The sequence below is a fragment of the Capra hircus genome, chromosome 16, assembly GCF_001704415.2.
Source record: "Capra hircus breed San Clemente chromosome 16, ASM170441v1, whole genome shotgun sequence".
NCBI classification, from domain to species: domain Eukaryota; kingdom Metazoa; phylum Chordata; class Mammalia; order Artiodactyla; family Bovidae; genus Capra; species Capra hircus.
This window is the reverse complement of record NC_030823.1, coordinates 62,891,074-62,906,834: the sequence shown is the minus strand read 5'-3', so window position 1 is coordinate 62,906,834 and position 15,761 is coordinate 62,891,074. Positions and strand designations below refer to the sequence as shown.

The 15,761-nt window shown below is 44.8% G+C and overlaps 1 protein-coding gene across 1 annotated transcript in view; it reads right to left on the bottom strand.

Annotated features, from left to right (window-relative positions):
• Positions 1-15,761, bottom strand: part of LAMC2 (laminin subunit gamma 2) — a 69,921-nt gene that overhangs the window by 3,633 nt on the left and 50,527 nt on the right. Inside the window, exons 13-22 of the mRNA XM_013970345.2 lie at positions 10,511-10,667; positions 10,008-10,213; positions 8,788-8,867; positions 6,890-7,039; positions 6,223-6,367; positions 5,378-5,527; positions 4,598-4,712; positions 2,944-3,143; positions 1,169-1,327; positions 976-1,075 (exon numbers count right to left, since the gene is read on the bottom strand). Coding sequence (XP_013825799.2) covers positions 976-1,075; positions 1,169-1,327; positions 2,944-3,143; positions 4,598-4,712; positions 5,378-5,527; positions 6,223-6,367; positions 6,890-7,039; positions 8,788-8,867; positions 10,008-10,213; positions 10,511-10,667 — 1,462 coding nt within the window. The remainder of the gene's footprint in view (positions 1-975; positions 1,076-1,168; positions 1,328-2,943; positions 3,144-4,597; positions 4,713-5,377; positions 5,528-6,222; positions 6,368-6,889; positions 7,040-8,787; positions 8,868-10,007; positions 10,214-10,510; positions 10,668-15,761) is intronic.

The following is a 15,761-nucleotide window of genomic DNA, read 5'->3' as shown; positions in this document are numbered from 1 at the left end:
TTTTGCGACCCTATGCACTGTGTATCCCACCAGGCTCCTCTGTCCATGGGATTCTCCAGCCAAGAATACTGGAGTGGGTTGCCATGCCCTCCTCCAGAGGATCCTCCTGACCCAGGGATTGAACCCATATCTTATGTCTCCTGCATCGGCAGGTGGGCACCACCTGGGAAGTCCCAACTGTGGTTTGGGGAGGGACAAAGAGCAGAATCAGCAAGTAATTCTTTTTCCTTAGTATTTATGTATTTATTTGACTGTGCCAGGTCTTAGTTGCTGCACACAGGATCTAGTTCCCTGAGCAGGGATCGAACCTGGGCCCCGTGCATTGGGAGTACAGAGCCTTAGTCACTGGATCACCAGGGAAGTCCCTCAGCAAGTGATTCTTGATCTTACAGGCTGGGAGAGACTTCCCCCTCACCACTCTTACTGTCTTAGAGCTCTCTCACCTCTCAATTGCTACAATTGTCTCCAAAATGATCTTATCCTGCCTCTTGTCTAAGCCTCCTTCAAACTCTCCTCCACCCAGCTGCCCCAGTGATCTTTCCAAGATATACAGCACTGACGCCATCCCTCTGCTTGACACTGTCCGCTAGATTCTCGGGATCAAGGTCAGAATCCTTCAAGCCATCCAGTATTCTCTTACACTGTGAAGTTCGAGTCCTACCTCCACAATTTACTATGTGATCTGCAAAACATCATTAACCTCTCAGCCTCAATATACCTTCCCAGTTCTTTGACCTACGGACTTTCATCTCCAAGGGCAATAGGCAGAAGCCCAGTGACCCACCCTAGAGATGGTAAAACAGACCACAGCAAATGAAAATCAACCTGCCTAAGGTATCTGAGCCTGCAAACAAAGCAAATTTCCTGACACCCTTAAGGGAAGTTGAGATTCCCACACATCGGGAATAAGTCTAGTTACTCCTCTGGGGAGAAGGCCTGGAGCACAGGTTGGAAGACTGGGGACACTCCACATACCTATTAGATGTAGGATGCTATCCAACGTGTCGAGTGTGTCTTGGATCGTAACTCCAGCATTCTCGGCTCTGCTGTCAGCTCTCTGGGCTTCTGCAATCACCTGAGGGAAAAATAAGCACAAGCCCATCTGGAAAGGGTGTTCCCACAGTGGCCAGGTTACAGCACTCTGCTGTGGAAAACCATGGGAACTCACCGTCTGCACTGCGTCCATATCCACGTCGAACTCCCGCTCCTTCCTTGCCAGCTCTCCTTCCACTTTCCTCATCTCACTCTTGAGAGTGGCCAGTCCCTTCTCCATGGCCAAGGCTCCATCTGCCGTCACGTTGGCCTCCAAGTTCAGACTCCCAATCTCCTGGGAGAAGAAAGGGAGCCAGGGACGGAAGGAGAGAGGGGTGAGGCATAGAAACATCCCAAAGACGACCGCAGAAAAAATACAGCTGCGGCCAGGCTCTGATGGAGTAAGTGAGATGAACAACGAGAGAGTCAGACTTGGGGACACGCCCTTCCCCAAGCTCTGCCTCAAACAAATGGATTTGGGGGTATGTCTCCAGAGACTAGAATGGTCAGCTGCGAGACACTGCTTCCCTCCCGAGTCAAGCTCAACAAACGGTGAGTGAAACAGGAACCAGTTGGGAAGACCCAGAGGGTGAGAAACTCAACTTCTTCTTTGTCGTGTTTCTTTACTGCCATCATCTTTTGAATGGCTTTGTTCCCCAAGACACTTGAGTTTGGGGTGCAGAGAATGAATGGGCTACAGCTTTGAGTTTTGTTTTTGCTAGGATGAGTGAATCTTAATATCTTTATCAACAAGCTACTATTAGGCATCAAGTCACAGGTGTCTCTGTGCTAGAAGCCATATAAAGAGAGGCATAGAAAATTGGTCTCTACCCTAAAGGGACCTAAGATTGGAGATTATTTTTGGAAGTCGTCCAAGAGTGAGGCCACACAATCTAGATACCAAAAGTCCCCTCTGGGCTTTCTAGAGTTGCTTATGATTTCTAAAAGTCACACTTAAATCAGAACTAGGAAGCTCTCTTCCAGTTGAGAAGCAATCTTTCTACTGTAGCACTTAACATTTGGGCTGTAAATCCAACTAGTCTGTCTTTCCCATTACACTGAGTGCTCCTTAAAGAGAAGGACTGAGTTTTTCCCATCTCCATATCCCCAGCACCAAGCACAGTGCTGGCACAGAGTAAGTGGAGCTTAGACCCAGAGCTCCAGAATTTCACAATCTTGAATTAAAACACTGGGATAGTTGCTGCAAGTTGAATTGTGTCCCCCCCAAAAAAAGATGTGTTGAAATTCTAAACCCTAATACCTCAGAGTATGACCTAATTCGGAAATAGGGTTGTTGCAGATGTAATTTATTAAGATAAGGTCATGCTGGAGGAGAGTGGGCCCCGAATCCAACCAGCGTCCTTATAAGAAGAGCTGGAGAGATCCAGGAAGAAGGGCCCCAAGTGATGACAGAGGCAGGGACTGGAGCGAAGCCACTGCAAACACAAAGGGTTGACAGCCACCACCGGAAGCTAGGAAGAGGCACGGGAGGTTTCTAGCCAGAGTCTTGCAGGGAGCATCGCTCTGCTGACACCTTGATTTCAGACTTCTAGTCTCCAGAACTCTGAGAGAATAAATTCCTGTTGTTTTAAGCCACCCAATCTGTGCTGCTTTTTGATATCAGGTCCAGGAAACTAACAGAATAGTCTAAATAAAAAGCAATCTTGCGTGGCTCTTCTCATGGTGTTGTCTAAAAAGGGGGCTGAAAATGGCGAGGGTGGGACTCCAGCCCTCAGTCAATGACAGGCTTGTGAACCAACCAACCAAAAGGCCAGCCAAGTGGATCTGGGAACACCATGGACCGTAACAGGACGCTGAGTCTTACAGGTCAGAATGAGCCCAACGCTCTCACTCATTCAACATGACCTGTATGTTTGAAGCTGCTCCCACTGACCTGCGATTTCTCTTTACCTGTTCGATCTTGCCGGCGATATTCAGGGCCTCCCCGGCTGCAGTCTTTGCCCTCTGGGCGTCGGTAGCAGCACCCCCCAGGGCTGTCTCTGCTCGCCTGGTCTTGTCACTGGCATCTGCAACCCTCTGGCTGATGTAAGAGAGTCTCTTCATGGCCTCTTCAGCCTCTGCTTTTCTGTCTTCAACCTGCAGATCAAACTCTGAAAAGAAGATAAGAAAACATTGCCATGAAGATGAAAATTAACTTACAACTGAAGATGAAAGGGACTGAGGCCTTTAAGAAAAATCCAGGGTCGGAAACAACTGAAGCGACTTAGCATGCACGCACTGCAAGGCACAAACCCAAATAGCACCCAAGGGATGAGAGAGTGGAAAGTTGTGGTCGTGACTCTTTCTTGTCCGAGAGAAAGTATTGAACTGACAATCAGCAATCAGCCTGCCCTGGGTCTCCATCTTTGCAAAAGTGAACCTCCAAAAGAATCAGAAGCAAGTAGACTCTTTGAAGCCCAAAGTTTCAAGCCAGAGCCTTAAACCCTAAGCTACCAATGGCAGTAGTTAGCAATTGAATAGAATGGGTAGAGAGGTACTTCCTGCGCAGAGGAAAATCCCAAGACTTGAAAACGTCTTTATTGTTGTTCTTTCCTGAAGAAGCCTGAAACTTTAACCAAATCTCGGCAGGGCTTCCCAAGTGGTGCTAGTGGTAAAGAACCCACCTGCCAGTACAGGAGACAGAAAGGAGTCGGCTTCAATCCCTGGGTCGGAAAGATCCCCTGGAGGAGGGAACGGCAACCCACTCTAGCATTCTTGCCTGGAGAACCCAATGGACAGAGGAGATTGACCAGCTACAGTCCACAGGATCACAAAGAGTCGGAAACAACTGAAGCGACTTAGCATGCACGCACTGCAAGGCGCAAACCCAAATTTCCTGGAATCTAGATGCTATGACAAAGCTTGTTCTATATCATTTATCACAAGGCAACCTCACTGACTCTATATTGGAAACAATCAGGCCAAAGAAAGAAAGAGAGAGAAAGGAAGAAAGAAAGAGAGGGAGAGAAAAGAAAACTATCTATATGGTAGTGAGACATCAAATCTCTGCAGGACCTTTGAGGCAGTTTAGTTCAAGAGAAAGGGAGAGATGGGAAAATCAGGGTCTGGAAAGGTTATGTGACTTGCTTACAGTCACACAGCCAGCTCAGCCTAATCACATGATTGAGCATAGATCAGAACTCAAGCCTTTTGACATTTAGTATAATCTGGGCTTCCCTGGTGGCTCAGATGTTAAAGAATCTGCCTGCAATGTGGGAGACCTGGGTTGGACCCCTGGGTTGGGAAAATCCTCTGGAGAAGGGAATAGCTACCCACTCCAGTATTCTTGCCTGGACAATCCCATGGACAGAGGAACCTAGCGGGCTACAGTCCATTGGGTCACAAAGAGTCAGACGTAACTATATGATTAACATTTTCAGTTTTCACAATTGTTTCTACTATATTAAATATTTTAAAATGTTCTTCTTTACAAAGATATTTATTGAGTGTCTATTAATACCTCAACATGCCTGCCACTTACAGAGATTTATGAAGATTCAAAATAAACCAAAGTTACGTTTATACCTTTAAAATACTCAAGTGATCTGAACCCTGAAATACTCACCTCTGAGGTTCTTTAAGATGTTCTCAACTTCATAAAAAGTGGCATTGCCCATACTTAGTGCTTCTTGGGCTCTGCTTTTAGCAAGGTTGGCACGGGAAAGCAGCTGATCTGATTTCTGTAAATGGGCAGGCAGAACAAGATTAGAGTAAATGTAACGCACACCCGGGCAGAGCCCTCCTGCCAGCATAGCCGCTCTGACACACTGCTCTTTGCAACAGAGAACTGTGATTCCTGGAGTCTAGGGGTGCTGTAGCAAACCCCTCCACAAGCTGAGACCACACAAATTTTATAACCTGATGACCCAGTAGGATTCCACATTGAGGACAGACTCGAGCTCTACTCAGGGACAAGAACAGTTTTGCAAATCCTAATTTTAAACTCTAGATACTTCCTGAAGTATGGACATACACTTCATAGACATATGTCATATATACCTAGGAAGTACAGACATATGTCTTCATAGACAGAGCTAGATCAAAATTGGGCCCAGGAGACTTCAGTCCTATTCCTACATTTGAGGGCTGAAGGAAACGGCAATCCACTCCAGCATTCTTGCCTAGAGAATCCCACGGATGGAAGAGCCTAGTAGGCTACAGTCCATGGGGTTGCAAAGAGTTGGAAATGACTGGGTGACTTCACTCTCAGTGAGTGGAACTGAGGTAATCACATTAAGGTCTCAATAAGCAGCAATACCATGACCTTTCGAGAGTTTCTGATGGTTCTTCTTACTGGTAGCCATTCAATACGGGTCTGCTGAAGGAACGGAGTAACAAAGGATACCTGTCTCTCATTCTTCCCATCCTGTAAGAGCTTCTGGGTTTCTTCTTCCCAGTTTCCCAGACTGCTTTGCACACGCTTGAACTCATCCATTCGCTTAGTCACCAGGCTTGAGAGAGAGTCAGCTTTTTGTCTGATCTTCTTTGCTTCTACCTGTGAGTCCCCCAAAATGAAAAAGCCTTACTTTCTGCTCACCAGTTGCCACACCAGTCTTCCCAGGACCTGCCATCATTATCTGAAAACAACAATCCAGGCCCAAAGTCCAACAGAAATGAGGCAATATTCCTCATGCAGTCAGGCAGCATGCCCCCCAACTAGCAAACGGATTTTATGTCTGCTCTGTGTTTTTTTACTATTGTTTCCTATGCGTGAAAATCGTTGTGAATGCTTTTTGCTCTGGGTAGAAAGCTGAATCTTAATCCAACAAATTTGGAATAGTTAAAGGAATGGATGACAGAAACAAGGCAAACCTTTGAGGAAAAAAAAAAGCCTTCCAAGTGGCTATAGTGGATATACTATAGGTTGGACCCAAAGGTAGATATCAAAAGTTCTATAGTAATTTCTCACAGGTTTCAACAGTCCCCCAAACTAGGGAAGAGACAGAAAACTTGTGTTCACTAACAGAAATAGGTTCAGGATATGAACCAAGGTGTTATCAGGGACCAAGACTGGAGTTTAAGAACAAAGATAAGAGGAGGATAGTGAGAAGGATAAATGCGCTTCCTAATTTAAAGCAAGAAAGGTAAATATGGAGGAAAAAACTGGATGATTGAACAATTCAATGGAATCCCCGAGAAGAAAGCATTATGGCCCTTCTGTACATCACTGCACAGGTTAGATGCTCTTACCTGGAAGGACTGATCACTGACTCCCTGAAGCTGAGTTGCTGAACTGAGAAGGCGGAGACTATGCTGATATGACGTATCTGCTTCAGTGTCAATTTGAGTGGCCTCCCTCGATAGCTGCTGGGCCAGAGACTTGGTTTTCTCCAATCTGCAGGGAGTGAAGAGAGCGGACTTTGAGAATTTGCTCTTTTTATTAAAAGCAAAAATTCATTCTGTTAAAAATATGTCGTCAGGATTATCCGAAGAACCAGACAAGAATAAATGTCTGATATGTGTCTCTTTCCACAATTTAAACACAGGCATTAAAGCTTATACAGGTTGGGTCAGAAAAATTCAACCCAAGTTTCCCAATTCTTAATCACATGAATATATTATGTTTATACACTCCATGCCGCCAGATGGGTGTGTTCACCTCCTTTAAACACCACAGATGGTACCATATCGACAAATATACAATCTCTAAATCAAAACTGAAACTTTACTTAGAGTAACTGACATTTTTCTTCCAGTCTTAAAGGCATCTGCTTTCCTCCAAAGTAACACTCTCATTTCTCGTCCTTCTTACTACTGATACTTTTAAAGGAACACAGCACTCCTCAGACGTGGTTTGCATTGTACCCTGGGAGGGAGCGGATTATATTGGCCTGTGCGAGGACCTGCTGAAACGTACTTTCCCACAAGCTCTTGCACCACGGAGCCACGGAGGCTGCCACTGCTGCCTCCTTCAGTAGCAGCCTTGCGCGCCAAGGTCAGGGCTTGCTTGGAGTAGTCTTCAGTTTCCCTGACCAGTTGCTCCATGTTATTGGCTGACTCAACATGGCTGAAAGGATCAAAAAGAATGAGTTTTTATAGCAAAGGGCTTCCTTTATTATTAAAAAAAATTTTTTTGCCATACAACAACATTTTTCTTTTGTATTAGGGTGTAGCCGATTAACAACATTGTGATAGTGTCAGGTGAACAGAGAAGGGGCTCAGCCACACATATATATACATGTATCCATCCTCCCCTAAACTTCCCTCCCACCCAGGCTGCCACATGACATTGAACAGAGTTCCACATGCTATACAATAGGTCCTTGCTGGCTACCCATTTAAAATATAGCAGTGTGTACATGTCCATCCCCAAGTCTCTAACTACCCCTACCTCCCAAATAGAGCTACCATATGACCTACAATCCCACTCCTGGGCATATATCTGGAGGAAAACATGATGAGAAAGGATACAGGCATCCCAATGTTCACTGCAGCCCCATTTACAATAGCCAAGCCATGGAAACAACCTATATGCCCATCAACAGGAATAAAGAAGATGCAATACCTACATACAATGGAATATTACTCAGCCATTAAAAAGAATGAAATAATGCCATTTGCATAAACATGATGGACCTAGAAATTGTCAAACTGAGTGAAGTAAGTCAGACTGAGAAGGTGAAATATCATATGACATCCATTATATGTGGAATCTAAAAAGAAATTATATGGAAGGATGCAAAGGGCTTCCTTTAGGCCTTTTATTTAAATAAGGGGAGAGGAGTAAGAGAACTGCTTTGACTCAAAAAAACAAACAAACAAACAAATAGAATTGACTCAGATGAGATGGAGCTTCTCTATTAGAGGTGCTATCGAGAAGAGAAGGTGTTCTGAGACGTAGCCTCACGTCCTAAACTTTTTTGATGATCTACTTCATTTCTAGCATAATCAGGGGAAGCGACGGAGATGGGCACGAGAAATCTCAGGGTGATAAACACTGCATTTGTAAACTTTTCTGCAGGAGAAATCCCTAGGCTGTATTTTAGCCAAGATCCAACTCCCTCTCCACTTTTTGCTGCATCTTTAAACTTAGCCCAACATTAAGGGGGACAAAGCCCATCAATAACATTTCCCCAGTTGCTTTTGTCCTCTTGGTTCTAGAAACTGATGAGAACAAATCCGGGAAGAAGCCCACACTATGAGAGCATGAGCCAGCCCCCTTCTGCTGACTGAATTCCATTCGGGATTAGCAGAGCCTGCCACCTTGCTGAGCCCTCTGCTAGGAGCAAACCTCTTCAACATCAATCCTGATTGTAGGATTTGCAATCAGGCAAGGACTAAGGAGCTGCCTGTGATTACCAGGGCCCTGCAGAGCCGGTTTTCAGAAGGGAGTTCTCCCCCTCTGCACTCTTGGCCCCCACAGGCTAGCAAACAACTCATTGCTACTTGTTCCCAGGCTTGGTGTGGGAGCCTGGGAGTCCCTCAAAGCTGCAAAATACTCTTTTCCAAGGGCTGATTCATGTCTCAGGGCCCAAGGAATTACATCTGACATACACCAAGGCCATACCATGAGTCATAGAGAAATCTGGAAAAGAAACACCCCACCCCCAACTCCTGCCAAATAACCTTGCCCAGTGGCCACCTACATACACTGAAAACCAAGCGGTTAAAAAATGGCTTCAGGGCAGGGGAATGGCTGCAAAGGAGCCTGGAGGTAATCAGTATGGAGCTTTGGTCCTGAATACTCAGCAGAGTTGTTCAAGTCTGGCCTCCCAGAGGTGATCTGAAGCAGAGGTACCCTCCAGTACTACTCACCTGTCTGCCAGTCTTGTGGCCTCCTGAGCTAGACTTTTAAAGCCATTTGGCCCCGTGTAGTGCTCTGAGGGAGGAATGTTCTGTGGGAAAAGGACAAATGATTAAGGCTCTGCTGGGAGCCATGGAGCCCAAGCAGGTTCTGCAGCTGTCCTGTCTGAACCCCTGACTCATCAAGAGTCCCTGGTTTACCATGGTCATTACATTAAAAAAAAAAAAAAGTAGAGACTGAATCAAATAGAAATCCAAGTTCAAAAAAAGTCTGTATATACAAATGGATTTTAAAATATATGCATGTTTATATCTTCATATATATTTAAAGTCCAGAACATAGGCCAAGTTTTAATGGTAGTTATTTCATAGCAATGAGATCATAAGGGACATTTGTTTTCTGAATTTTCTACAAAAGGAAAATCAATACACACTATTTTTAAATCCTTCATTTCCCCAGCATTGTATCTGATTATCTTCCAACTTTCTTTATCCGCCTCCCATCTTACATTATTGTCACCATTTCCTCCTTTATTTGGAAAGGCAAGAGTGTTCATTCAAACCTCCTCCTCCTATCACACCACAAGCTACATCCTTAGGAAAACCATACTGTAATAAGTTTTCCCCTATTTTCATCACCATGGTTTTATTGGTCTCCTTCCTTCCCTCTTCATTTTGTTCATTCATTCCTTCCTACAGCAAACATTTGTCAGAGCCATACTTGGTGTTATGGGCTGAGAAAGTACAGATGAACAAAATTGAATCCTGCCCTCCAAGAGCTAACAAGCTAGAAGATAGGAAGAAAGAAGGGAGCAGACAGGTAGCAAGGAATGAACTGGTGAAAGAGAAAGGCTGTCCCTAAGCCGTGTCTGACTCTTTTGTGACCCCATGGACTGCAACCTGCTGGACTCCTTTGTCCATAGGATTTCCCAGGCAAGAATTAGGGAGTGGGTTGCCATTTTCTCCTCCAGGGGATCTTCCTGACCCAGGGATCGAACCCACATCTCCTGCTTGGCAGGTGGATTCTTTACTACTGAGCCACCTGGGAAGCTATAAAGCATAAAATAGGAACTGGCAGGAAGCCAAAGAAAGTTGTGACTGCTGCAAGGAAAAGAAGTCCTACTGACTACCAGAGAGACCAGAAAACCCGAGAGAAAAAGTGAGCCCATGAGATGCGCCGTGGGTCCCCCAGCGCAGCAGGGACTCTCACCCCCTAACCCAGCGCCACCTACAGTGTTCCGCAGGGCAGCCTCGCTCTCCTCCAGGCTCAGGCGCATCTGCGTGATAAGCCTGCGAGTATCCTGAACTCGGTCCTGATGCTGGCTGCCCAGGGTCCGAAGTCTCTCCACAGTCATCTTGAGGTCATCCAGGCGGGTCCGGTAGCTATTCTCTTGGCTCCTGGTCTTGGCCAACTGGAGATTGAGGGATCTAATAGCACCTGAATACCAATAAGGAAAGGGAGGATGAGCACCTTGAGGGGTTAAGTCATCAAAAATAGAGGGCTGAAAAAGTGACTGACTGGTTTTTGGCAAAACGGTAAAATCCCAGTATGTGAATGCATGCTCTTTTATCTCCATCATTTCAAATCTCAGGAGAACATCACAGACAGTTCTGCCACCTCCACAAGGGCGAGGCAAAGACATCTGCTGAACTGTTACCACCAAAGATTCTATGACCCAGGGGACTGCTTTCTAAGCCCCTGAATTCTCTCCTGTGTGAAACGGGCCTCCATCACCTTCTGAAATCTGGGCTTCTCTCAGAAGGTCCTGAAGGGCCTGTTCAGCCTGCTGCATCCTGCCCTCCAGCTCTGCGTCAGGTTCTGCTCCTCCGCCAGCCTGAGCCTTTGAAAGCAGTGTCTCGAGGCTCTCAAGTTGCTGCATAAACTGATCCATCTGAAATCACGAAGGAAAGAGGATTAGAACAGAGGATGGAGTTCACAGTGGAATATAATATGCCAGGAATCCAGGGGCTAAGGCTTCCCAGGTGGCACTAGTGGTAAAGAACCCACCCGCCAATGCAGGAGACAAAAGAGACACTGGTTCGATCCCTGAGCCGGGAAGATCCCTTAGAGAAGGGCATGGAAATACTGGTTGCCACTCCAGTGTTCTTGCCTGAGAATCCCATGGACAGAGGAGCCTGGTGGGCTACAGTCCATAGGGTTACAAAGAGTCAGACACGACTGAAGCAGCTTAGTACATAAGCATGCATCCAGGGGCTAATGGCTACCAGTCCAGAAACGCTTGGCATGTTGTGGTAAAATTCAGACTCTAGAGCCTAGACTTTCTGAGTCTGGATCCTGGTTCCACTACTCACTGGTTGTGTGACCTTAGGGAAGTCACTTTCTTTATCCATAGGATGAGGATAATAATACTAAATGACTCAGTATTTGTAGAACAGTGCCGGGAGTAGAGGAAGTGCTATAGAGGCTGGTTAAATAGATAAATTTTTAAAAGCAGGTTGAGTTTGTTCTACATTTGGGTTCTGTTTGGACCCTTCCCTCCCCTGCCCTTCACTCCAGTAAAAATAATAATTCATAATTAACAACAACAACATTAATTTCATTCTTCTCTGGAATTTGAATGAGAAATTCTGGAGGCCATTTCTGTTTGGAGCCCTGACACCTTTAGATTCCTCTTTTGTGGAATAAAAGATAAACAACATATCTTTTATGTTGTTGTTCTGTCGCTAAATCATGCCCAACCTCTGCGACCCCATAGACTGCATCACGCCAGGCTTCCCTGTCCTTCACTATATCCCGAAATTTGCCCAAACTCGTGTCCATTGAGTCGCTGATGCCACCCAACCATCTCATCCTCTGTCACCCTGTTCTCCTCCTGCCCTCTATTCTTCCCAGGATCAGGGTCTTTTCCAATGAGTCAGCTCTACACATCACATGGCCAAAGTACTGGAGTCTTAGCTTCAGCATCAGCCCTTCCAATGGATATCCAGGGTTGATTTCCTTTAGGATTGACTGATTTGAACTCCTCGCTGTCCAAGGGACTCAAGAGTCTTCTCAAGCACCACAATTTGAAATCACCAATTCTTTGGCTCTCAGTCTTCTTAATGGTCCAACTCTCACATCTGTACGTGACCACTGGAAAAACCATAGCTTCGACTACATGGACTTTTGTTGGCAAAGTGATGTCTCTGCTTTTTAAATATGCTGTCTAGGTTTGTCATAGCTTTCTTTCCAAGGAGCAAGCTTCTTTTAATTTCATGGCTGCAGTCTCTATCCACAGTGATTTTGGAGCCCAGGAAAATAAAATCTGTCACTGTTTCCACTTTTTCTCCTTATATTTGCCATGAAGTGAAATTTTGTGGTCAGTAATGCTTCCTAAGGCCCACTTGACTTTACATTCTAGGATGAGTGACCACACCATCATGGTTATTTAGGTCATTAAGACCTTTTTTTGGTATAGTTCTTCTGTGTATTCTTGCCACCTCTTCTTAATCTCTTCTGCTTCTGTTAGATCCTTACCGCGTCTGTGTTTTATCATGCCCATCCTTGCCTGAAATACTCCCTTGATGTCCCCAATTTTCTTGAAGAGATCTCTAGACTTCCCCATTTTATTGTCTTCCTCTGTTTCTTTGCATTGTTCACTTAAGAAGGCTTTCTTCTCACTCCTTGCTGTTCTCTGGAACTCTGCATTCAGTTGGGTATATCTTTCCGTTTCTCCCTTGCCTTTTGATTCTCTTGTTTCCTCAGCTATTTGTACAGCCTCCTCAAATAACCACTTGGCCATCTTGCATTTCTTTTTATTGGGGATGGTTTTGGTCACTGCCTCCTGTACAAGGTTATGAACCTCCATCCATAGTTCTTTAGACACTCTATCAGATCTAATTCCTTGAATCTATTTGTCACCTCCACTTCAGTATTCTTGCCTTGAGAACCCCATGAACAGTATGAAAAGGCAAATTGATAGGATACTGAAAGAGGAACTCCCCAGGTCAGTAGGTTCCCAACACGCTACTGGAGATCAGTGGAGAAATAACTCCAGAAAGAATGAAGGGATGGAGCCAAAGCAAAAACAATACCCAGCTGTGGATGTGACTGGTGACAGAAGCAAGGTCCAATGCTGTAAAGAGCAATATTGCATAGGAACCTGGAATGTCAGGTCCATGAATCAAGGCAAATTGGAAGTGGTCAAACAAGAGATGGCAAGAGTGAACGTCGACATTCTAGGAATCAGCGAACTAAAATGGACTAGAATGGGTGAATTTAACTCAGATGACCATTATATACACTACTGCGGACAGGAATCCCTCAGAAGAAATGGAGTAGCCATCATGGTCAACAAAAGAGTCTGAAATGCAGTACTTGGATGCAATCTCAAAAATGACAGAATGATCTCTGTTCGTTTCCAAGGCAAACCATTAAATATCACGGTAAGCCAAGTCTATGCCCCAACCAGTAATGCTGAAGAAGCTGAAGTTGAACAGTTTTATGAAGACCTACAAGACCTTTTAGAACTCACACTCAAAAAGATGTCCTTTTCATTATAGGGGACTGGAATGCAAAAGTAGGAAGTTAAGAAACACCTGGAGTAAAAGGCAAATTTGGCCTTGGAATATGGAATGAAGCAGGGCAAAAACTAATAGAGTTTTGCCAAGAAAATGCACTGGTCATAGTAAACACCATCTTCCAACAACACAGGAGAAGACTCTACACATGGACTTCACCAGATGGTCAACACCGAAATCAGATTGATTATATTCTTTGCAGCCAAAGATGGAGAAGCTCTATACAGTCAACAAAAACAAGACCAGGAGCTGACTGTTGCTCAGATCATGAACTCCCTATTGCCAAATTCAGACTTAAATTGAAGAAAGTAGGGAAAACCACTAGACCATTCAGGTATGACCTCAATCAAATCCCTTATGATTATACAGTGGAAGTGAGAAATAGATTTAAGGGCCTAGATCTGATAGATAGAGTGCCTGATGAACTATGGAATGAGGTTCATGACATTGTACAGGAGACAGGGATCAAGACCATCCCCATGGAAAAGAAATGCAAAAAAGCAAAATGGCTGTCTGGGGAGGCCTTACCAATAGCTGCGAAAAGAAGAGAAACAAAAAGCAAAGGAGGAAAGGAAAGATACAGCGTCTGAATGCAGAGTTCCAAAGAATAGCAAGGAGAGATAAGAAAGCCTTCCTCAGGGATCAGTGCAAAGAAATAGAATAAAACAACAGAATGGGGAAGACTAGAGATCTCTTCAAGAAAATTAGAAACACCAAGGGGATATTTCACACAAAGATGGGCTTGATAAAGGACAGAAATGGTATGGACCTAACAGAAGCAGAAGATATTAAGAAGAGGTGGCAAGAATACACAAGAACTGTACAAAAAAGAGCTTCATGACCCAGATAATCACGATGGTGTGATCGCTCACCTAGAGCCAGACATCCTGGAATGTGAAGTCAAGTGGGCCTTAGGAAGCATCACTATGAACAAAGCTAGTGGAGGTGATGGGATTCCAGTTGAGCTATTTCAAATCCTGAAAGATGATGCTGTAATATGCCAGCAAATTTGGAAAACTCAGCAGTGGCCGCAGGACTGGAAAAGGTCAGTTTTCATTCTAATCCCAAAGAAAGGCAATGCCAAAGAATGCTCAAACTGCCACACAATTGCACTCATCTCACATGCTAGTAAAGTAATGCTCAAAATTCTCCAAGCCAGTCTTCAGCAATACATGAACTGTGAACTCCCAGATGTTCAAGCTGGTTTTAGAAAAGGCAGAGGAACCAGAGATCAAATTGCCAACACCCACTGGATCATCGAAAAAGCAAGAGAGTTCCAGAAAAACATCTATTTCTGCTTTCTTGACTATGCCAAAGCCTTTGACTGTGTGGATCACAATAAACTGGAAAATTCTTCAAGAGATCAGAATACCAGACCACTTGACCTGCCTCTTGAGAAATCTGTATGCAGGTCAGGATACAACAGTTAGAACTGGACATGGAACAACAGACTGGTTCCAAATAGGAAAAGGAGTACGTCAAGGCTATATATTGTCACCCTGCTTATTTAACTCCTATGCAGAGTACATCATGAGAAATGCTGGGCTAGAAGAAGCGCAAGCTGGAATCAAGATTGCCGGGAGAAATATCAATAACCTCAGATATGCAGATGACACCACCCTTATGGCAGAAAGTGAAGAGGAACTAAAAAGCCTCTTGATGAAAGTGAAAGAGGAAAGCGAAAAAGCTGGCTTAAAGCTCAACAGTCAGAAAACGAAGATCATGGCATCTGGTCCCATCACTTCATGGGAAATAGATGGGGAAACAGTGGAAACAGTGTCAGACTTTATTTTGGGGGCTCCAAAATCACTACAGATGGTGACTGCAGCCATGAAATTAAAAGATGCTTACTCCTTGGAAGAAAGGCTATGACTAACCTAGAAAGCATATTGAAAAGCAGAGACATTACTTTGCCAGCAAAGGTCCATCTAGTCAAGGCTGTGGTTTTTCCTGTGGTCATGTATGGATGTGAGAGTTGGACTCTGAAGAAAGCTGAGCGCCGAAGAATTGATGCTTTTGAACTGTGGTGTTGGAGGACACTCTTGAGAGTCCCTTGGACTGCAAGGAGATCCAACCAGTCCATTCTGAAGGAGATCAGCCCTGGGATTTCTTTGGAAGGAATGATGCTAAAGCTGAAACTCCAGTACTTTGGCCACCTCATGCAAAGAGTTGACTCATTGGAAAAGACCCTGATGCTGGGAGGGATTGGGGGCAGGAGGAGAAGGGGACGATCGAGGATAAGATGGCTGGATGGCATCACGGACTCGATGGACGTGAGTCTGAGTGAACTCCGGGAGTTGGTGATGGACAGGGAGGCCTGGCGTGCTGCGATTCATGGGGTCGCAAAGAGTCGGACACGACTGAGCGACTAAACTGAACTGAACTGAACTAATTTGTTACCTCCACTGTATAACCATCAGGGATTTGATTTAGGTCATACCTGAATGGCTTAATGGTTTTCCCTA